Source organism: Danio aesculapii, chromosome 15 (assembly GCF_903798145.1).
Source record: "Danio aesculapii chromosome 15, fDanAes4.1, whole genome shotgun sequence".
Taxonomy (NCBI): domain Eukaryota; kingdom Metazoa; phylum Chordata; class Actinopteri; order Cypriniformes; family Danionidae; genus Danio; species Danio aesculapii.
In genome coordinates, this window is record NC_079449.1 from 31,834,336 (window position 1) to 31,857,615 (window position 23,280).

Sequence of the window (23,280 nt, forward strand, 5' to 3'; positions counted from 1 at the left end):
CACCGGCGCCCTACTCACAAGTTTATAAATAAACTTTACTTGGTTTACACTGTGCGCTCCTGCGTTTGTCCACAAACATGGTCGACCGCAACTCGCCGTGACGTAGCTGCCCAAGCTCTATTGTTTTCAATTCTTACCATCCTCCTCACTCAAACGACTGAAAACTCTTTCGTTCATGTTGTTCACGCTTGTGCACAGATGTAAGACGTTTTACCTGCATCTTATCCGCCTGGAATTTATTTACTTTACATTTGAAATGTTTCCGCAAAAATTATGCAACTGTCCTGTGTTTCCGCTGCTGAACAACAACACCCAGTAAACATTCTGTCCTTTAAAAAGAGCTACAGTTAAAGTCAGAATTATTAGCCCCCTTTTGAATTTTTTTCTTTAATAAATATTTCCCATATGATGTTTAACAGAGCAACGAAATTTTCACAGTATGTCTGATAATATTTTTTCGTCTGGAGAAAGGCTTATTTGTTTTATTTCGGCAAGAATAAATGCAGCTTTAAATTTTTTTTAAATCCATTTTAGGGAGAAAATTATTAGCCCCTTTAAGCTATTTTTTCAATAGTCTACACTACAGAACAAACCATCATTATGTAATAACTTGCCTAATTGCCCTAACCTGCCTAGTTAACCTAATTAACCTAGTTAAGCCTTTAAATGTCACTTTAAGCTGTATAGAAGTGTCTTGAAAAATATCTAGTCAAGTATTATTTACTGTCATCATGGCAAAGATAAAATAAATCAGGTATTAGAAAAAATAATTATAAGTTATTAAAACTATTATGTTTAGAAATGTGTTGAAAAAAATCGTCTCTCCGTTAAATAGAAATTAGGGAAAAACATTAACGGGGGCTAATAATTCTGACCTTAACTGTATATGAATCATATAAAAACTGACATTAATATTTAAAAAAGCTCTCAAAATAGATAGCGTTCAAAACATTGCTTTACAATGTCGTCCACCATGTTAGCTGAATTGGTCACATGACTAAAATATGCACCATCATTTTCGAAAGCCTCACAACACACACAAATACACAAAAACAGAAATGTGTTGGGAAACCCCACAAATTTAAGAACTCAGCTGCTTCCTTTTTAAAGTCAGTGTGTTGTCGGAGATCGGACAGGCGAATTTATTTATTTTAATGTCCTGGTCATGCAGGTCCTTGTTTGTTGTATATTTGTATTAGTTTCTGTATTCGCAAGAGAACTTGGAAGACATCTGCATTTCATCTGATTTGTAAACATTCGCATACACGCAGACGACATCGGTATTTTGTCCGTATTGAAACATTCCCTGCCGGTCACTCAGAGTACATCTGCTTTACATTTTACTATGGTCACTTAAAGGACGTCCCCATTTTGTCCTCTTTGTAAAGTTCGCAACAGGTCACTCTGAAGACATCAGTTTTGTAATGTTCGCCATTGGGCACTTTTGTGTGTGTGTTTGTGTGTTAGCTGGGCAGGCAAAGACATTTTCTGCATTTTCTCAAAGAACTAGCTATAATATAAGTAGGTGGAACAGTCAATTAGATTTGTTTAGTAATCCATTATTTTAAACATTAGACTGTAATGGTGATGGATGAGGGCATGGAAATGAGCCTGCGCTTTTCTTTTATGCTTACGACATTGAAAAATGGATTTCTATACAGGCCACTGAGTCTGAGCTCGCAGGTATGACTCAAACATATGCCAAAACATGCAAGAAACACATCTTTAAACAGCGTGTCACCATTGAAAACATAAGTTAGAGGTACCTAGAATAGTTATTTTTTAATCATTGTTGATTTTCTTAGGACCTACCAAACATTGAATTTTAACTCTGTGGTTAGAGTTGGAAAAAATACTAATTATATGTTTGTTTGTTTTTTGTTGTTGTTGTTTGGCTACAGAATGCAATGAATTTTGAATGAATGAGTGTTGAATAAGATATGTTTGCTTATGTACAGTACAGCCATTAATTAGAAAGTGGAGTAAGTCATGGCAGCTAGAAAGATGTATGGACACTGTATTTTTTAATAATATAAAAAAATAAATAAAACTGAAGTGTGCAAGTGTGTCTCACAAGCTTCACATACACTACCTGACGAAAGTCTTGTCACCTATCCAAGTTTTAGGAACACCAAGTAATAACTTGACTTCGAGTTGATCATTCGGTATCAGAAGTGGCTTATATGAAAGGCAAAGGCTTCAAGATTACGCTTATTTTACCAAAATAAAATGCGATCATGATTTATAATTATTTAATTGGGACAGTAAAGTCTGCCTTTGCTTAGACAAAAGTCTTATCACTTAACAGAAATAATGTAGAGTATAGAATATAAAGTCATGGTGCAGTGCATAAGAATTAATATTGTGTATGACTCCTATGAGCTTGGAGGACTGCATCATACACCTCTGCAATGACTCAAATAACTGATTAAAAAAGTCATCTGGAATGGCAAAGAAAGCGTTCTTTCTGGACTCCCAGAGTTCATCAAGATTATTTGGATTCATCTTCAATGCCTCCTCCTTTATTTTACCCCAGACATGCTTAATGATGTTTAAATCTGGTGACTGGGCTGGCCAATTATGGAGCACCTTGACCTTTTTTGTTTTCACGAACTTTGAAGTATGAAAAGGAGAACTATCCTGCTAAAGAATTTGCCCTGTTCTGTATTTTGTAATGTAATGGGCGGCACAAATGTCTTGATATATCAGGCTTTTGAAGTTGCCATCTACTCTGCAGATCTCTCGTATGCCCCCATACTGAATGTAACCCAATGTGGGTTCCAATAGGTCTTCTGCAGTATTTGTGATGATTGGGATGTAGTTCAACAGATAATTTATTGGAAAAATCTACCTTCTGCCTCTTTTCCAAATGATCAACTAGAAGTCAAGGTATTATTTGTTGCTCTTACAACTGGGACGACAAAACTTTTGTCATGTGATTTTAACCATTTTTTGAATAGGATGCATCATTATATGGGTTACTGGCATTTTCACACATGACAAAAATGAATACAATTAACATTTTCATCATTTAAAATGCAGTAAATTAGTTCAACATTTCTTTGTCTTCCATGGCCTCTTGTTATAAAAACTGCTGTACTAAATGTTTTTACATTTTTGAGCCAAATCTCAAAACTGCCCTATGGTGTGGTCTCAAGCACAGTTCAATAAATTCAGTTTTTTCATCCAGAAATTTCCCAGCCAAATCCAGCTATGTCCAGCTTAAACCAGGCTGGTCAAGCAGTTTTTAGCTGGTCATTTTTCAGCCTGACCCGCTAAGATCAGGCTGGAAAAATTACTGAAACCAGCCAATGGATAAAACCCCTCTAAAACCAACCAGCTAAAACCAGCCAAACCAGCTTAGGCTGATTTATGCTGGGGGAATTTTTAGCAGGGAACAATTTTATTCTTCAAAAATAGAACCATTTTTAGTAGCTTGTTCTTTAATGCCCATGTCTTTTACAGAAATAACAATCAATTGCATATTTGAACCACACGGTGTCGTTGTTTCATAACAAAAGATGCCGTTTCACAAACACAGGAAGTCAAATATGACTTACCGAATACAAAGTGACTAATGTTTCATAAACCTCCCACACTTTTAAACGAGCTCTAAATGAAATAAAATAACACAGACAGAATCTGGTTCACATTACATTTATTACATCTGGAAATAGCTACATGCACCATAAACATGCTGAGTTAAACCTGTGTAAATAAGAGTTATGTATAAAACTACCAAATTCTCCCCACATAGTCAATGGCATATTTGCAGTTAGTGTGTCGTTTGACCCATAAAAGCACAAGCACATCTGGCTTTCATCCTGCCATACAGTTCAAAAATTCCTATGTGTTTTTTTTTTGTTCCAATACACAGCAGTACAGTACAGTACAGTTCATTACCAATGCCATACAAAGCACATAAACAGTCTATGATGCTCTAATGCTAAATGGCTAAACCTGACATGGCTTTATTTGTTCTGAATAAGTCGAACTCGAACGAAAGTCGTAAACGTAAATAAAAAATATATCAGTGTTTCACACAATAAAAGATTTCCTATTAGTTTCAATCGGTTTCTATGATATATAAAAGAATAAGGGGGTATTACTCGTGCTAAAACAGAATAAATAAACAGCTTTATAAAGATCTGATGTTTAAAAATAATAACAATAATGGACTGTATGCACAAAAAGATGGAATGATCTCTTGGCTTTTGGTGTTTTCATTACAAAACACGAGGAAAAAGTGACTGCCCCTTCACAGCATAAATAAACAAAGCAAAAAAATGAAATAAAATAAAAGACAAACCTTAAAACCTGAACTAACTGAGCAAAATGAGGTAATGTATCTTTCACAGTGACAAAGTAATACACAAACTAGACAAACGACTACAGAATCGAAGGTTATTGTCCATAAAATGTTAATATATATATATATATATATATATATATATATATATATATATATATATATATATATATATATATATATATATTAAAAACTGTCCATTTTAACAGCATCGGATCATTGTATCAGTTTTCTAACAAAAAATGATCAACTAAATTGTCTTTAAGACTATTTGTGTCCCATTCCAATCTAAAACAAACCAAACAAAGCACATGTATAATCAAAGATCATACAAATTTACAGACAATAACAGTCTGAACTATTGATGAGCTCATGAAAATTTAAAATGGTTTGCTTTATAAAGGCCATGTCTGTTTACGTATCTCCAACATTAAAAATGACTCTCAATTCTACCTAAAATGACAATATTTACCCGTAAGAGCTCAGTACACTAGATGCTACTCGCTAGTCTGCGTCAATGGCAGTTTTCCTGAATGAAACTATGGCAGGAATTGTATTTGTAGTTAAAAAACGTGACCTAAAATGACTGAAAAGTATAGCGGTAGACTTTGGACGGATCCAAAAATTGGACTGGAATCTAAAGCTGACTCACCTTTAGGGGATAAAGTGTCGATGTAGCTGAAAATAAAGTGTATAAAATGTGAAATATAAAAGTCTGTGTGATTTGTCAGACACTACAAAGTCAAAACTATAACAAAACAAAACAAAAAACAATACTGATTGTACTAATGCTTCCAGTGAATCCAGCGAATGTGGTAATAATGAAGTGAAGTGGGGAACTGTGGGAGCAGCAGTGCATGCAGATATTCTGGTCCTAGGAAACATTAAGGCACCAGAGGTATCAAAAATCTACTTGTATGTTTTTTGTGTTGTTTTTTGTTTTTATTCCATAAAAAAAGAAAAGAATAAAAGAAAGAAAAAAGATTTCCCAAGTCGTCTAAAGGCAGTTTGTGTGAGTGCATACAACATATCATGGAGGAGACGGAGCTGATCGACTTCATGCTTGAGCACCGGTCAACTTCTGCAGCAGAGGCATCTGTGAAGTTAGAAATAGTAGATATTCATTTGTTTTTACTTTATCATCAATCGCTAAGCCCGTCAAAATAATCAAAAATATTGACTTATCGCACAACACCTGAATAATTTGTAATGCAATGTTTATTACCCAAACTTAAAAAAAAAAACAATATTACACAGTATTTGCACAGCCTCTGTCATTTCATCAACTTTCTAATGGATGTGTCAGTATGGTTAAAAAACTTTAGTATTTACTTTATATTACAGTAGTATATTTTCATCTTTCATCTATTATTTCATTCTGGCCAACTTCAGGCATATACCACCTTACTTGACTAAAGAAGCAGCAAACCTTTTTATGCACTCCAGGATTTTTTCTCATATTGTCTTACTAGTTGGTCACACACCAGGGGTCCATTCTTCGATCCTCGCTTAAATGATCTAAGATGACTTGGCAGATCCTGGACAGATCTGTTATTCTTGATAACTGATCTCTGGCTAATTTGGTTCTTCAAACAAGTTCGCGAATCAGATTAAAATGTCTGGATGAACTGATCTGAGATCGCTGTGTGTGTTGTGAAGTACAGATCTATCGATCCTCGAAATCATGATCAGCAATGCAAAGACTGGCTGACGCCACAGCAGCGTAATGACATCATCTGATTAATATTCAATTATCCATGTGAGCAAAATTACATCAAATTCATAGTGAACAGTTTGATAAATAGAGTATTTAGCTATTTATTTAGTTTTACAGTTAGAGCAGATGTTCTTTATTATAGTAGTCTAGGCCTATTCAAGTTTATTATTAAACACTTAAATAAATTTTGCATTAAAAAAGAATTTTGTTATTGGTAATGGCGTCTGCAAGTTTTGCAAAGCATCAAATCACTGACATATAATCTGTCAAAATGTGTGCATGACTGCATAAATTATAATTCCTTTCCTTTAAAAACGAGAATATTGGCCCTGTCCATTATCAAAAACAAATTGTACTAAAGCTCAGTTGATACCTTAAAATAGTACGCATTTGTGTCTAAAAAGTCCATATTAATGAACCCCTTAGGAAGAGAAGAGTTTTTGAACTTTGTACTAATGCAGATTGCATAACAGTTTTATTTAGTATTTTTTTTAAACTTCTATTTATATATATATAACATATTTTATTAAATATAAAATATATTTTTATATATATTGTAATTTATATATGTTACATCATTTTTTGCTATTTTTCTGTTTTCCCCAGTGTATAGAGTAATCTATAGGTCACTACTGTAAGAAAATGTCAGCATTCGGTTTATACTTTTAAGTATTACCTTTCCTTGAAATGACCCGATCTAATGCTGTTTATATGAAATAAGCCTGCTCCTGAACAGTTTGAGCTACCAGAAGAAGAGACCAAAGAACAGAAGAACAGACCCCCGGGCCCGATTTACCTCCAGGTCATGTGTTGTGTTGTGTTTGTGTTGAATGTACTTAAGTCTCACCTTAGACAGATCCACACCGGTGAGGGCATTAACAGAGACGGGCAGCTCAGCGAGGAGACGGTTCACTTCTCCGGTCACACGACTGCCATCACCACTCAGAATGACAATCTCATTAGTCCTAGCCAGAGGAGCAGACACCTTCCCAGCAATCTGTGCGGATCCACAGTACAAAAGTCAGAAAAAGTGTTGGTACTAAACTTTGATGTAATATCTTGAAATATTGCCACAGCATTAATTCAAATGCCATACAGTTGAATTCAGAATAATTAGCACCCCTAAATTATTAGCCCCCCTGTTTATTTTTTTACCCAATTTCTGCTTAACGGAGAGATGTTTTTTTTTCAACACATTTCTAAACATAATAGTTTTAATTACTCATTTCTAATAACTGATTTATTTTATCTTTGCCATGATGACAGTAAATAATATTTCACTTGATGTTTTTCAAGACACTTCAATACAGCTTAAAGTGACATTTAACGGCTTAACTAGGTTAATTAGGTTAACTAGGCAGGTTAGGGTAATTAGGCAAGTTATTGTATAACGATGGTTTGTTCTGTAGACTATCGAAAAAAGTATATAGTTAAAGAGGCTAATAAATTTTGTCCCTAAAATGTTTTTTAAAAAATTTAAAAGCTGCTTTTATTTTAGCCGAAATAAAACAAATAAGACTTTCTCCAAAAGAAAAAATATTTTCAGACATGCTGTGAAAATTTCCTTGATCTATTAAACATCATTTGGGAAATATTTAAAACAGAAAAAAAATCAAAAGGGGGCTAATAATTCTGACTTCAACTGTGTATATGCATATATATATATATATATATATATATATATATATATATATATATATATATATATATATGAGAAAAACACTGCATAGACTAAAACTAAAAATGTTACATGTATGTATCGAAATATCAACAACATTTAGAAAATCTAAATAGCAAACCCAGCTCTTTGGTTTATGTAGCCTCGAATACCTCAAACAGTGTATTATAATAAATATATAGAGTAAAGGCAGTTGACTGACCTTAGGCAGAGCCTCCAGGACGAGTGCAGTTTTGGCCGCCTCCCCGTACTGCTGATAAGCCTCAGCCTTCAGCCTCATTCTCTCGGCCTCTGCTTTTCCCACAGACGAGATGGAGATGGCCTCTGCTTCTCCAATCTTGCGGATCTTCTCTGCCTCCGCCTGAGCCGTCAGCACTTTCTGCATCCTGTCAGCGGCACAAATAAAGCACAATTTATTCGACAAGATCATACGTGATTAATCAGATATCCTATGGCACATCTGTGAAACATTATTCAAACAGCTGAAGGTATAAACAGATACAGAGCGATGTAGTTTAGTGGGCATGAAGAGATTAGGGATGATTCATGAGCCTTTGAAAGCTACACAATATGCTGAGGGAATATTTCACCCTGAAGTCAAACAATAAAACATGACATTATACATTCAGTGATGCTTCCCATTCGTTTGTTAGGGTTTTTTGTCACTTTGGCAATATTCAAGTATAATATTGAGATCCAGTGTGAATGATTTTCTTATTTCTGATGCAAAAATCCTGATCCTGTGAGTTGTTAAAATGGATTTCGATAAGGCTTGTCATCATTTTGAATTTTGTGCGGATTGTCATTTAGATAATGGCAATTATTTAATCCAGTTTTGTTTAGATCACTTACAATTTAAGTGATGTCATTACTTTGTTTACTTGGAATATTTACAATACAATACAATACAATACAATACAATTTATAGCTAAAATTGTCCCTGATCATTTATTACTTTTGCTGTGGAAATGTATAATATAATATAATATAATATAATATAATATAATATAATATAATATAATATAATATAATATAATATAATATAATATAATTAATATAATATAATATAATATAATATTAATATAATATAATATAATTAATATAATATAATATAATATAATATAATATAATATAATATAATATAATATAATATAATATAATTAATATAATTAATATAATATAATTAATATAATATAATATAATATAATATAATATAATTAATATAATATAATTAATATAATATAATATAATATAATATAATATAATATAATATAATTAATATAATATAATATAATATAATATAATATAATATAATATAATTAATATAATATAATATAATATAATAGAACATAATATAATATAATATAATATTCTTTAATTTAATATTTGTAATCAATTTTGCCTCAATTGTATCATTTCTTTTTTGGGTTACATTTATTATCAAAATTTGATATCATTTTATTATTATTTATCTGAAATTTATATCATATTATTTTTTTATTTCAATATTTTAAATAAAAAGCATATTTACTGTTATTTCAATTTATTCACACCACTTAACAAATCATTTAAAGGTGCCATAGAGTGCATTGATGCAACATATCAATGAACATGCATTAAACACCTATACTCCGCAGTCTGTGTGCAGTATTTATTTGCTGCCTCATTACAAAAAAATTAACAGCAAATTTCACAAAGTACTAAAGGCTGATTTATACTTCTGCTCGGGCGCAGCTTTTGCGTGATCGCATAGCCCTCGCCGTGGTCATCACCGATGCTGACATGCACCTCTCAAAAAATGTAAATACAGGTCGCAACAATGCGTAGCGCAAGCTCTGTGATTGGTCTTAGTAGCGCTGACGAGTGGGTGGGACAGAGAGCCGCGCGAACCTGTTGAAGCAAGTGTTTACAAGAGTCCAGTCCTGTGAAGGAGCTCCAGATGGATGTTTTGTTTTGCGTTTACCTTGCGTTTAAAGTTGTTGCATGTCCACCAGTTCCCACCTTAAAATGAACGAGTTTGACCCACATGTACATTAAGGTAGCGTTCAGAAAAAACTTGACACAGAGGAGCAAATAAAACTCACTGCCAGCTAGTGTTTCGGAAGTGTTATTGCAGAACAACACAAACAGCACACAGAAGTATAAAATGGACAGCTACGCACAAGGCAAGAGCGGTGGGTCACGCGCCGATTAAGCAGAAGTATAAACCAGGCTTTACATTACCATGCGTATATCCAGAGATGTATAGTAACGAAGTAGAACTACTTCACTACTGTACTTAAGTACTAAAAGGCAGTATCTGTACTTTACTGGAGTATTGTTTTTTTCTCTTACTTCCACTTTTACTTAAGTACATATTTTCGATGAGTTTAATACTTTTACTCCGATAGATTTTTTATGAGCTGCATCGTTACTCGTTACTAGAGGTGTCAAATGGTCGATATCGGTTCAGTAATAGATCATAACGGGTTATTACGTACTGACGTCATTTATCTCCTATGTGCGGTGTCGCAATACTATGGCGAAGGACGGAGGCGCGAGGGCGAGTGAAGGCGGCACAGCACACGAGCCGCTATTTCACTACTACAGAGAAATGTTGTGAGATCCATCTCTGCCTCTCTCACTTTGGACATTTGACCCGCTGGCCTGTTTGTGAGGTAACTTTTCATCTCCTCTTGGCTGTTAAAGCGATACTTGTGGATCCAGACCTGGGTGTGTATGAGGTGCAAGTTTTCTCCACTGTGTCTATTATAGATTACCTGTGATAACCGCGTATTATACATACATAGACTGTAACCGCGGCTGTCCTTCCCGCCATCAGTGAACAACGCTTTCATTTCTAAAGCCGATAGCAGCCCTTTCTGTTGAGAAGGTGAAGACAATAACTAATCAAAGGGGTGTAAGACCTCGCCTGTCAGCGTTTAAAAAGCAGGCGGGAGAATATTTACATTAGTTTATTTGCTATAAATGCTCATGCTGTCTTCTCTGCATGAGTTTTGTTTGATACATTCAGAAAGAGTGTTTTCTTTGAGCGAGTCAAATTAAGGGTACAGTTCATATATATTACTGCTGTATTAAAGGACACAATTTTATTACAAGTAACCATTTAACTGTCACACCAAGAGAAAAACAATAGAATTTTTTTATTTATTGCGTTTCTTAACTCCTAATGTCGCTAGTTAAAACAATCAATACATTTTCCCCCAACACATCCCATAATTTCTAAAATATCAGCCTCTACCAAATGGTTGAGATGTTGGTTTATGGTAAAAGTACCAGAATGAATAAATATACTATAAAAATATGAAAAATATGAAGTTTAAGACCAATTTAGTTAAAACATAATCAAAATGAAACATTTTTGAATACTAAATCATAGCCATAAGCCATAAAATATTTCAGATTTTCATTTAACACACGTTTTCTATTTTACAATAAAATTAAAATCAAGTGAATTAGAACGTTCGTTTACAGCGTTTACAACCAGTAATTTGTGCTCCGAAAATGGGTTTCAATAGCGTTTTGAGTGGATTATGGACTGTTTTTGTGAAACACAACTTTGAAAGGTGTGTGTTAAAGCTGTTATAATCTGTCAGATCTGTGGTTCAAGCGTGAGAGAAAAACAGTATCGTAAGTCATGTTTCTTTTCGTTCTGCTTAATGATGTGCCCCCAAAAAAGAGATTTAAAATAAACAAAACAATATGATGTCTTTTGACTGCATTCTTTAATAACTACATTACACAATACTTGTACTTTTACTTTCAGTACTTGAGTAGTAAATTTTGAAATAAACTACTTGCAATACTTAAGTACAAAAAATGTTGAATACTTTAGTACTTCCACTTAAGTATGGTGCTTAAAGAGCACTTTTACTTCTACTCAAGTCACTTTTTGATAGAGTACTTGTACTTTTACTTAAGTCTGGGTCTCTAGTACTTTATACATCTCTGCGTATATCGAACACTACTGAATCTGTATATCCAGCATTTTGCGTTCTCATGCAATGTGAACAAATGAGATCATGCATGGTTGCGTACTTCACAGAACTACTCCTAAAGGCTGATTAATACTTTTGCGTCAAGTGATTGACATGACCCACGTCACCTGCCTTAAGCCTGGTTTATACTTCTGCGTCAAGTGATTTCTGCTTTGCGCGCTGTCGTGCATTTATACTTCTGCATGCTGTTTGTGTTGCTCTGCAATAACACTTCCGAAACGCTAGATGGCAGTGAGGTTATGTTCCTCTGTGTCGAGTTTCTTTGCTGGTGTTGTGTTTTTTCTGAACGCTACCTTTTTGTAGAAGTAGCGCAACCTCGCTCATTTAAAGGCGGGAACCAGCGGACATGCAACAACTTTAATCATAAGGTAAACACAAAACAAAACTTTCCATCTGGGCCTCCTTCATGGAACTCCAAACGGTCCCGACCACAGTCATTAGCGCTACCAAGCAGACCAATCACAATGCTTACGCTATGCGTCGTTGTGACATGTAGTTACATTTTTTGAGAGCTGCTGCATAAGAGCATAAGCATGCGCCTGACGCAGAAGTATAAATCACCAATTATGCATAGTCGTGCATTTATACTTCTCCGCGCTGTTTGTGTTGCTCTGCAATAACACTTCCGAAATGCTAGCTGGCATGCTATATTGCTTTGTGTCAAGATTCTTTGTGGGGGTTTAGTTTTTTCTGAATGCTACCTTAATGTACAAAAAGCTAAAATTAGCTCATTTAGAGGCGGGAACCGGCAGACGTGCAACAACTTTAATCATATGGTAAACACAAAACAAAAGCCAACAGGCCCACACTTGTCACCGCTACCAAACCGACCAATCACAGAGTTTGCGCTACGCTTCGTCACAACATGTAGTTAAATTTTTTGAGAGGTGCGCTTCAGCGTCAGCGTCAGCCATGGCGAGGGGTCTGTCACCATGCGGAGGCTGCGCCGGACCATAGGCATGCGCTCGACCCAAAAGTATAAATTAAACTATACCCCTATTATGCTATTATACCCTGTCTCGTTTTCAAAATAAAAGTCTCACATACACAGAAACTACAATACAAGCTTAGATAGACTTAAAAATAATGAAAAGAATTATCATTGTTGTTATCACATAAGGAAATGTTGTGACCAATCAAATGCTGGGACCTGGGGAATGCATATTAATGATGCCATGTGGATGGTCACAATCCGTGTTTTGTTGCAATTGGTCTTTTTAACACAGGGATTTACACTCACAGGATTTACATGAGACTAAGGAACCATGCTTGATGCTGACACTGTCATTTCCATGTACAGAACTCTTATTATTCAGATATGCCTAGCTGTATGGATGGATGTGAGCTTAATAAAAAAGTGGATAGTATACAGTACTCACTTGTATCCCTCAGCGAGCTGCTCCATCTTGTAAGCCTCGGCTTCAGCTGGCCGCTTGACTGTAGCGATGAGCTCCTTTTCTGTCCTCTCGATCTCCCTCTCCTCAATAGAGATTTGTTTTTTCCTCTGCACAACTTCTATTTCGATCTCCTCCAATCGGATCTTCTGCTGCTCTTTAGCGGCCTGCAGCTCATAGGCCAGCTGAGACTCGGCTTTCTGCGAGGAGGACAAACAGAAACATCACTTACACGATGACTATGACTAAAGATGATGGCCTGGCACTGGAATGAAATTGAATCTCACCTTAGTGTTTACTTCTTGGTTGAAAGAAGCTTTTTGTAGCTCAAGCTCTCGTTTGGAGTCGGCCATTTTAGTGTCAGCCAAGAACTTCACATCCATCATTTCCTTCTTGCATTCAGCTTCCTGGTGGGAGAAAACAGCAGCTTTGAAGGCCGTGTATCTAATGGATAATGCATTAGCGGTAAAGAAAACCAAGACAGAAGCCTCTTACTCTAATCCCAGCATCCCTCTCTGCCTCGGCCACTCCGATGTCTGCATCTCTTTGTACAGCAGCTGTCTGAGTCTTTCCAAGAGAGCTCAAGTAGTCCAGCTTATCGTACACATCCTGTTTGGAGAGACAAGTGTCAGTGTAGAGCATATAACATGATAGGAGGTAAATGTGTTAGGAAATGATACTTCATAGTTGATTTATAGATAAATTATTAGATGAAGAATATTTTATTAAATATATTTTAATATATCTATCATTGCTGAAAAATTGCTCAACATTTTGTGGAAAATGTGAAGGATATTTTAGGATATTTACAGAACAGGATACAAATATAATATAATATAATATAATATAATATAATATAATATAATATAATATAATATAATATAATATAATATAATATAATATAATATAATATAATATAATAAAATATAATATAATATAATATAATATATTATAATATAATATAATTTAATATAATATAATATAATATAATTTAATATAATATAATATAATATAATATAATATAATATAATATAATATAATATAATATAATATAATAAAATATAATATAATATAATATAATATAATAAAATATAATATAATATAATATAATATAATAAAATTTAATATAATATAATATAATATAATATAATATAATACAATAAAATAAAATATAATATAATATAATATAATATAATAAAATATAATATAATATAATATAATATAATATAATATAATATAATATAATATAATATAATATAATAAAATATAATATAATATAATAAAATATAATATAATATAATATAATATAATATAATATAATATAATATAATATAATAAAATATAATATAATAAAATATAATATAATATAATATAATATAATAAAATATAATATAATATAATATAATATAATATAATATAATATAATATAATATAATATAATAAAATATAATATAATATAATATAATATAATAAAATATAATATAATATAATATAATATAATATAATATAATATAATATAATATAATATAATATAATAAAATATAATATAATATAATATAATATAATATAATATAATGTAATATAATATAATATAATATAATATAATATAATAAAATATAATATAATATAATAAAATATAATATAATTTAATATAATATAATATGTAACATATAGTATAATGTGTTATTGAAAATTGTAAAAAATGTTTAATGTCTTAAAATCAGTTCATTAGAAGATTATAACCTTTAATCAATACAATTCTTATTTTAAAACTGAATAATTTCATACAATAACACTATTACTGTCAGTTTTTTATTATAAAAATAAATAAATATGAAAACATTTAAAAGCCTAAACTTAAATTAACAAACAACACCAATGTATTGATATCTTTGATTTGGCAACTATGTATAAAAATAAAATAAGCTGATGATATAATTACTAAACTTAAAAATATAGATACTACTCAAAAAATCTAAGTAGAAAAAAAACATAACAAAATGATACTTCTTATAGTGAAAATTATTAATAAATCTTAAACTGAAATTAAAATGTGCTGCTTCAAAAATTACAATAATAAAATACTAAATAGTAATATAAAAATAATGAAACACCAGAGGTGTGAAATACTGAAAAAAATCATATCTCAATATTCATTTTTTTATGGCAGTGATAGCTAGTTGTGTTTTTATGCTGGTCATGGATAAACAAATATTATACTACAGTCATCAGTAGTGATTCATTAAAACATTGGTTCAAATGATCCATTCAAAAAGGTGGACTCATTTAAAAAAAGAATGCAGCTATCATTATAAATAGATATTTGAATCATTAAATTTGTTAAAATACACACAAAAATGATATTTTGTTCTTAGTTTAGAACTATTTTTATTCGCAAAACTGAAAAAAACAGACAATATCGTCTTGGAAATTCAATATTACCTCTTGTTTGTGTGATCATAACTGTCATTTCTTAAACATAACAAACAAAAATCCCATACAGAGATATGGTTTGCTTTATAATGTAATTATATGTTCATTCTAACTGCCTTCATCATGCAGTCAATGCCTTTAGACCAAGGGTGTGCAAACTCTGTCCTGGAGGGCTGGTGTCCTGGCAAAGTCTAGATCGGATACACGGCTGACCAGAAGTGTGATATGCACATCAATATAATAGCATTTATTATGACATTGTTAAAACAATAATTCCTATTTGTACAGTACTGTGATGGTTGGGTTTAGGGTTAGGGTAGGGGTAGACGTTCAAAATTACAATTTATTGGGTAATTTAATAGATAACATAAATAATAATCGGTACAACTACTGTTTTTACGTTACTGTGACGGTTGGGTTTTGGGTTGGGGTGGTGATAGACGTTAATAAAATACCATAAATGGGAAATTTTATAGATAATATAAATGAGTCTCGTTAGATTCCGGCTGCAACCCTATCTGATCTAGCAACAGCACGGTGTCCTGGAGAGTTCAGCTCTAACCCTAATCAAAAACATCTAGACCAACTAATCAAGATCCCACTAGATGTACTATAAACTTCCTGGCAAGTGTGTTGAAGCAAGTTGGAGCTAAACTCAACAGGACACCGGCCCTCTAGGACAGAGTTTGGACACCCTTGGTCTAAAGCAGGCATGGGCAAACTCGATCCTTGAGGGCCGGTGTCCCTGCAGAGTTTTGCTCCAACACTAATCAAACACACCTGAACACCCTATTTAGTGTCTTCAAGATCACTAGAAAGCTACAAGCAGGTGTGTTTGATTAGGGTTGGTGGAAAACTACGCAGGGACACCGGTCCTCCAGGATCAAGTTTGCCCATCCCTGGTCTAAAGGCACAACTGCATGATGAAGCCAGTTAGAAGGCAGTTAGAATGAACATATAATTACATTTATGAAAACAAACAATATCTCTGTATGGGTTTTGTTTGTTCTCAAAATGTGCTTTTATTTGTTTATTGCAAAATGTGTGACGACTAACGCAGATCTGTTCTGTATCTTGAGTGATTTCGCATTAAAAACCCTCATAACTTACTTTGATAGTGAAGCTGAGGATCTCGATTCCCATGCGGCCCACATCAGGAGCTGCCACCTCCCTCACCAGCCGAGCAAACTGATCTCTGTCCTGGTAGATCTGCTCCACAGTTAATGTGCCTGTTGTTGAACAGCAACAAAACATCAAAATCATGGAATCGAGTGTTAGTTTTTAATGAGGTTATTGTAATTCTTGGTGATGTATTAACCTAGGATTGAACGCAAATGTCCCTCAAGGGTTTGCAGAACTACAGCTTTGATTTCCATGACAGACTTTCCCAGAAACTGCTCACAGGCAATAGCCAGCAAGTCTTTGTCAGTCATAACCTTGACCTGGAAAACAGAACGCACCAGTTATCCACATTTTGAACTCTTCAAAAAGGATTTGAAATGGGGGGTGTGCATTGTTTAATGATACATTGATGAAGCTGCTTCGTTTACACTTCCTGTGTTTACTACTGAATTAGTCGTTTTTCGATAAGTTGTTTCAATCACTCATTAAAGTGTTAGTTCACCCAAAAATTGTAAACATGTTTTTAATTTCAGCACTTTGAATAAGTTGGGAGTGTTGCTGTCTATGGAGGATGAGGGAGCTCTCAGATTTCATCTACTTTGTATATCTTAATATGTGTTCTGAAGATTAATGAAGGACTTGGACAAGGGTTTGGAATGAAATGAGGTTGAATAATTAACTATGCTTTAAGTGATCCATTTATCCATGACAGATCTAAACCAGCACATAAAAAAACGCTTAGAAAAATGATCGTGTATACTAAATGTTAGTAACAGATAAGTTCAATAGGGTATATGCCGAAGCATGCTAATAGGACTTTTAATTTGGCAGTAACCTGGGTTAAGCGCTTCCGGTGAACTGTTTGCAATTGCAAAATCGGCGTGTTTAAGTTCTGTTTTCTTTAAAAATCAGCGATCTCCACTGGCTGAGTGATATCTGATATAAAGTGGGTCTCAGATTGTACAAGAAGCACTGCATTAAATGACATTTTCCCCCGCCATGTCTTTATAATATGTGCATTTCTTTTACCCCAGTATATTCAATGGATCTTCTGTGCTAGCCTGCCGATTCTGACAGGCGCGTGCGAGCAAACGACTTTTTGTCTCGTTTTACGCTTGAGCAGCTGAATGAATGCCAAAGTCTATTTAACTGATTGTATTTGAATTACATTACAACATCGATACTGTGAAAGGAATCGTATAAAATGGAAAAAAAAAACTCACTATAACCAGTCACCAGAAGTTTATCAGTATGGGAACAACAGTAGCTCGGCATATACCCCAATGAACAGAATTTATTTAAAACAGAAATCTTTTGTAACATTATAAATGTCTTTAATGACACTTTTGACATCAAAAATTTCATTAAAATATTAATTTGCAGTTACTGCTAAACTGCAAAACTGATTCAACTATTAATACGCCGTTAACATATTACATTCTGTATAACCTATCCTGCCATTTAAATATACCTTACAATAATTACTGTAAATATGGGTCAAACAAAAATCCCGAAATGTTTTGAGATATCATTTTTGTCAACATCACAGACCCTTAATTTGAAATAAAAGTAGATTTTTTTTTTGGTCATACATTTTCTTCAGAATCTTTAATGAATAGAAACATTTATTATTATTTATCATATTATTATTAATTTATTATATTATTTATTTAAAGGTAATTTATTTTAAACAGAAATATTTTGTAACATTATAAATGTTTTTACTGACACTTTTGACATTATTTAATCAACAATCTAATTAAAGTATTTTTTATTTTAAAAAATCTTTCCGATTCTAAACTTTTAAGTTAAAAAATACAATCTATTGATGCCAAGCTGTAAAATTAAATCAACCATTAATATACGCTTAATATCATACTGCATTCTATATAACCTATACTGTATATAAAGAACTGATCTTATCATAATATGACTAGATCACAAGTGACTGCGGTTTCCACCTAGAATTAACATGTTTTCAAGTGTGTCTCTTGTAACTCATGTTTTGATCTTTCTTAACTCTCCTCCATCAAATGTCTAAATCGCTTACTTAACACACCTACAAGAGCGCACAATGAATGAACCCATGCTATGCAGTTTTACGAATAAGTGGGAAGCAAGAGAATGAAAAGAATGTGGATGACAACTACAATTTTGATCATAATCTGTGTGTTTTGGTTCAACACGCCAAAGTATGAATATTTTGTTTTCGTGTGCTCTCTCTCACAGCACGTCACATAATGACCACGTGCTCAGTCAGTAGTCAGTAAACTTATGTGGACTCTATACTTTAATCCTTTATTTTTGTGGATAAGGAAATGGTGGAAACTCATTCCTCTTAAGACATCCATTAGCCCACATATTTAATTTTGTTTGTTAAGCGCAAAGATTTTTTTCAAACAATTTTTAAATCCAGTTCTAATTTGCAGCAAACAAATAAATGAACGATAATAATGTAGTGTGGTCAAAAAACTGAGTTATATTCAAACATACATTCATATGCCCCATATGGTGATGAATGCATCTCCAAAACCTGACAGGTGGACAAATCTACACTTGTTTTATTAAAACAAATATAAATATGCATATAATAAATAATACTGATATTAATAATAATAATAATACAAATTCAAATTGTCATGAATAAACTGAAAAAAGACCCTGACATAAAGAAGGCATGGAGGTAGTGGTTTTTATATTTAGAGACAATAATACTTTTTGTAACATTTTACTCCTTTAATTTTTTTCATATGTAAAGATATTTGCATGTTGCTGTACATCCTGTGTGTTTTAAGCAATGTGTAAGTGTTTTGGACCTGCATAAGTGCATATCTAATGCCCTCTGCGCTGGACTTCAGACCAGGTTTCAGTCGGTCAACAGTGCGGTCTCTTTCAGTTCTTCAAAATAGCATTGCACCAACAATGCACCTTAACACGCCTTCTTTTTAGACCAGAACACCCATGAGTCCAGAAAGTGGTGCAAATGGATCTGCTATTTAAACAACGTAGTGCGAAATGTGAAAATTGCTGTTGCGTTGGTCTGAAAATAGCAACATATCCCGCCATACACGTCTTGCACCTTATTGCACTGAGTATAGGGCCTCTTGAGTTCACCAGAAAAAAAGAAAGTCATAGCAGTTTGAAAGCACTTGAAAATGAGAAAACGGTGAGTATATTTTACATTTTGGGTGAATTATTCCTTTAATACTGTTCCTAGAGATCCAGAAAATTAGAAACACATCCCTCCAACGTTTGTGTTCACACATAAATCTAATAAAACAACAGTAATTGAGCCATAAGTGCTTTATGTGAGAGTGTTTACTTGAGCAACTCCCGTGACTGTAATGGCGACTCCCTCCGCTGTCTCCACATCTTCGCATTTCGGCTGTAGTGTCATAATCTCTAGTGTAATTCTGCAGAGAAAAACAAAATGACACAAATCAAACACAACCTTTAACACAACTAAGCAATGCTTCAGACGAGACGAACCTGATTTTTCAAAGCATTTTAGAAATGCAGTATTTTACAAAAAATGGCACAAAGGTGCCAAGGACAATCTGACAGGAAGTACATGGTACTGTGTGCAATTAGATAGATGAAAGCAGGAAAGCATCAAGCAAACAACGGCTGAGATCAGCTCATAAATCAACTCATTCAGCTGATCATGGAAATTTAAGCTGAACTGATCAATATCTGAATGGCATATTCAAGTATTATCTTGCAGTTTTTGAAAAGCTCTGTATGACACGCATAGACTAACTGGTTTGACAAACACACCTGACCAGGTGCGGCGTTTAGTTTTGCAAAGGTCAGGCCTTACAATTATGGACAAACATTGACTGCTTGTTGTTTTAGTGAACTTTGACTACATTTACTGCAGCGCACAAAGAACAGTGATCCTGTGATCCGCATTTGTTTGACTTGTTGTACCTCTGAGTGTCTGATATAAGCCACCATGCCCACGCCCAGCCGCCCACCACATACGTCTTTGCATCTGACCCACAACAGGCACCTGATGGAGAAAAAGCACTTGTCATTGTAGTGATAATCTCAACGAACAGAGCCACTGCTAGGATATGATCTGTGTGATAGGTGATTAAAAAGCACTAGACGAACTGATAGATCATTGAAGAGAAGAGCCTGGGAAAAAAATGCAACAGCATAGTAAGAGTGGGGGACAGGAAAAAGTTTGAGAAATTAAACAGGAGAAATGTAAAATAAAGTTTAAAAATAGTATTTAAATAAAATACATTTTAAAAAATAATATTTGGGGGATTTGTAGCAAAAAAAATAAATAAATAGAATATTTTTTAAAAAGTTATTTAAATGCGTAATTAATCTATTAGCACAGTGTTATGAAAAAAAACAGTTTTTTCAAATAATGTATGCATGCTAGGGCTGCACGATATTGGAAAAATCTGATATCGCAATATTTTATTTTTCTGCTATAAATATTGTGATATGAATACAGTTTCACAAGATGCTTGAATAGCTCCATTTGACAGTTTTCTGGGGAGTCTAATAGTATTCAAGTACAATATCTTACTTTGCTTTATCTTGTTTCAAGTCCAAATATCGGTAAGTAAAAATATCGTTTTGTTTTAACCTTCAGAAAAAAGAAGTCAGTTATTCTTTAAAACAAAGCAAAATTATCTGCCAATGGGGTGAGTAAAATAATCTTATATAATATTTGACACTCTCTTGAAATGCTCACTCACGGGCCTTTAAAACACATGCTAATGATAAATCGTTACTCTATTAGGGTTAAACTTAGCAGTGACTTTAGCACGTGACTGAGCATTTCAAGAGAGTGTAAAATATTTGGGTCCAAAAAAATGATGTTTGAAAGTATAATAAAGATTAGTTGTATTTACACAATTTATCTGAAAAAAATGTTTTTGCCTTGTTTCTTGTCCAAATATCTACATTTCAAAGTGAAAATAAGATTATTTTACTCACCCTATTGGCAGATAAGTGTGCTTCGTTTTACAGAAAACAATTTGTGTTCTTTAGCTCCTAGTCAACTATAATTGAGACTCAACATTGAATATCTTGCGATGTGACTATTGTGGATGTGCACATTACGATATCAATGCTGAAACAATATATTGTGCATAATGCCTAATGCATGCGCATATATATATATATATATATATATATATATATATATATATATATATATATATATATACACACACATATATATATATATATATATATATATATATATATATATATATATATATATATATATATACACACACATATATATATATATATATATATATATATATATATATATATATATATATATACATACACACATATATATATATATATATATACACACACACACATATATATATATATATATATACACACACACATATATATATATATATATATATACACACATACATATATATATATATTTATATATATATATATATATATATATATATATATATATATATATATATATATATATATATATATATATATATACATACATACATATACATATATTAATTAGGTTAACTAGGCAGATCCTGGACGCGTACAGTACCATAGTAAAATTGTAAACATCATGTAAATACCGTGGTATTACCATTTGATAACGTAAATGTTTTCTGAAATAAATATTTTCTGTATGTGTCTGTGTGGTATTTCCATGGCAATACAAATAAAACAATTAGGTTGTCACTTCTCAAATCAGTCTTTCTGAAGAATTCAGCAGATATAATGTAGATATTATTATGCACAATGGTATCTATCACAAAAATCACTATTACATGGAGACAGAACGCACATAGCAATCGAGAACATCTAAACACTGAATTTCATAATTATGTAGGTTTACATTTAAATTAACATCAAATGTGATCCCTTGCGTTGAAAACGACTACAATGTTTTTACAGGTATGAATGAATGGATCTCGTGTCAAAGCGGAAGAGATGACATAACGTAGTAACGTTAGCTGTAGCTAGCTAATACACGAATGGAGGCTTTTCAACGTTACCACACAATTCACAATAACGTTACATGCAAAACCAAACACTTAAATGTATAATTCAATAAAGAATTAATGCAGAAAAATAATCAGTGCCCTAACATTACGTGATATAGTAAAACCATATAACGATACCTGACACAACGAGCGCTTCATTTGGTCCAACAGTCAAGCAGCAACCCATTCTTGTACTTAACACCAATCAGCAATCCGTTCTTGTTTATTCCTATATATTTATCACAGCGTTTATTTAACAGATTTTGAGTCGTAAAATGAATAGATCCCCGCCCTACTGAGAGAATAAATGTTTGTCAACACAAGCGACCCTGCCCACCACTGGAAGGAAGAAGGTGGTACGTGATACTGTATGGCTGTGTTGTAAACCCAAGTGAGTTCCCTACATAGACAGCACACTTGAGCGTTCCAATGCGCCTGTGATGGTGAAAAATGCTGGCTAGGTAGACAGCTTACTAGGTTTTGAGTCACGGGATCTGTGTTGTCATGATTACTGTAAATGCTGTCTGTATTCACGGCAATGGAATACGTGATTTATGGATATATTCTGTGGTTTGCTCATGTGACTTCATGCTCATTTTCACGTTCGTTTGGAATTATAGT

General features: G+C 33.0%; 1 protein-coding gene across 2 annotated transcripts; it reads right to left on the bottom strand.

Annotated features, from left to right (window-relative positions):
• Window positions 1-5,229: 5,229 nt before the first annotated feature.
• Window positions 5,230-23,014, bottom strand: flot2b (flotillin 2b). Of its 2 annotated transcripts, XM_056474242.1 has the most exons (11): window positions 22,798-23,014; window positions 20,582-20,663; window positions 19,974-20,064; window positions 16,848-16,971; window positions 16,640-16,758; window positions 13,592-13,705; window positions 13,384-13,503; window positions 13,082-13,296; window positions 7,907-8,090; window positions 6,874-7,023; window positions 5,230-5,405 (listed from the first exon to the last, which is right to left on the bottom strand). In XM_056474242.1, exons 1-11 carry the CDS (start codon window positions 22,844-22,846, stop codon window positions 5,367-5,369), a joined length of 1,287 nt encoding a protein of 428 aa, XP_056330217.1. In that variant the 5' UTR covers window positions 22,847-23,014; the 3' UTR covers window positions 5,230-5,366. The 2 variants fall into 2 exon arrangements, with proteins under 2 accessions (XP_056330217.1, XP_056330218.1); XM_056474243.1 differs by lacking the exon at window positions 20,582-20,663.
• Between the last annotated feature and the right edge of the window lie 266 nt (window positions 23,015-23,280).

What these genes read in the sequence shown, in the direction of transcription:
- flot2b (XM_056474242.1), bottom strand. Translation starts at nt 22,846, where the DNA reads ATGGGTTGCTGCTTGACTGTTGGACCAAATGAAGCGCTCGTTGTGTCA. An exon ending in CAGTCACGGGAGTTGCTCAA is followed by an intron (nt 16,972 to 19,973) that starts GTAAACACTCTC and finishes TCTGTTTTCCAG; the next exon opens with GTCAAGGTTATGACTGACAA. An exon ending in ACATTTGCGTTCAATCCTAG is followed by an intron (nt 16,759 to 16,847) that starts GTTAATACATCA and finishes GTTCAACAACAG; the next exon opens with GCACATTAACTGTGGAGCAG.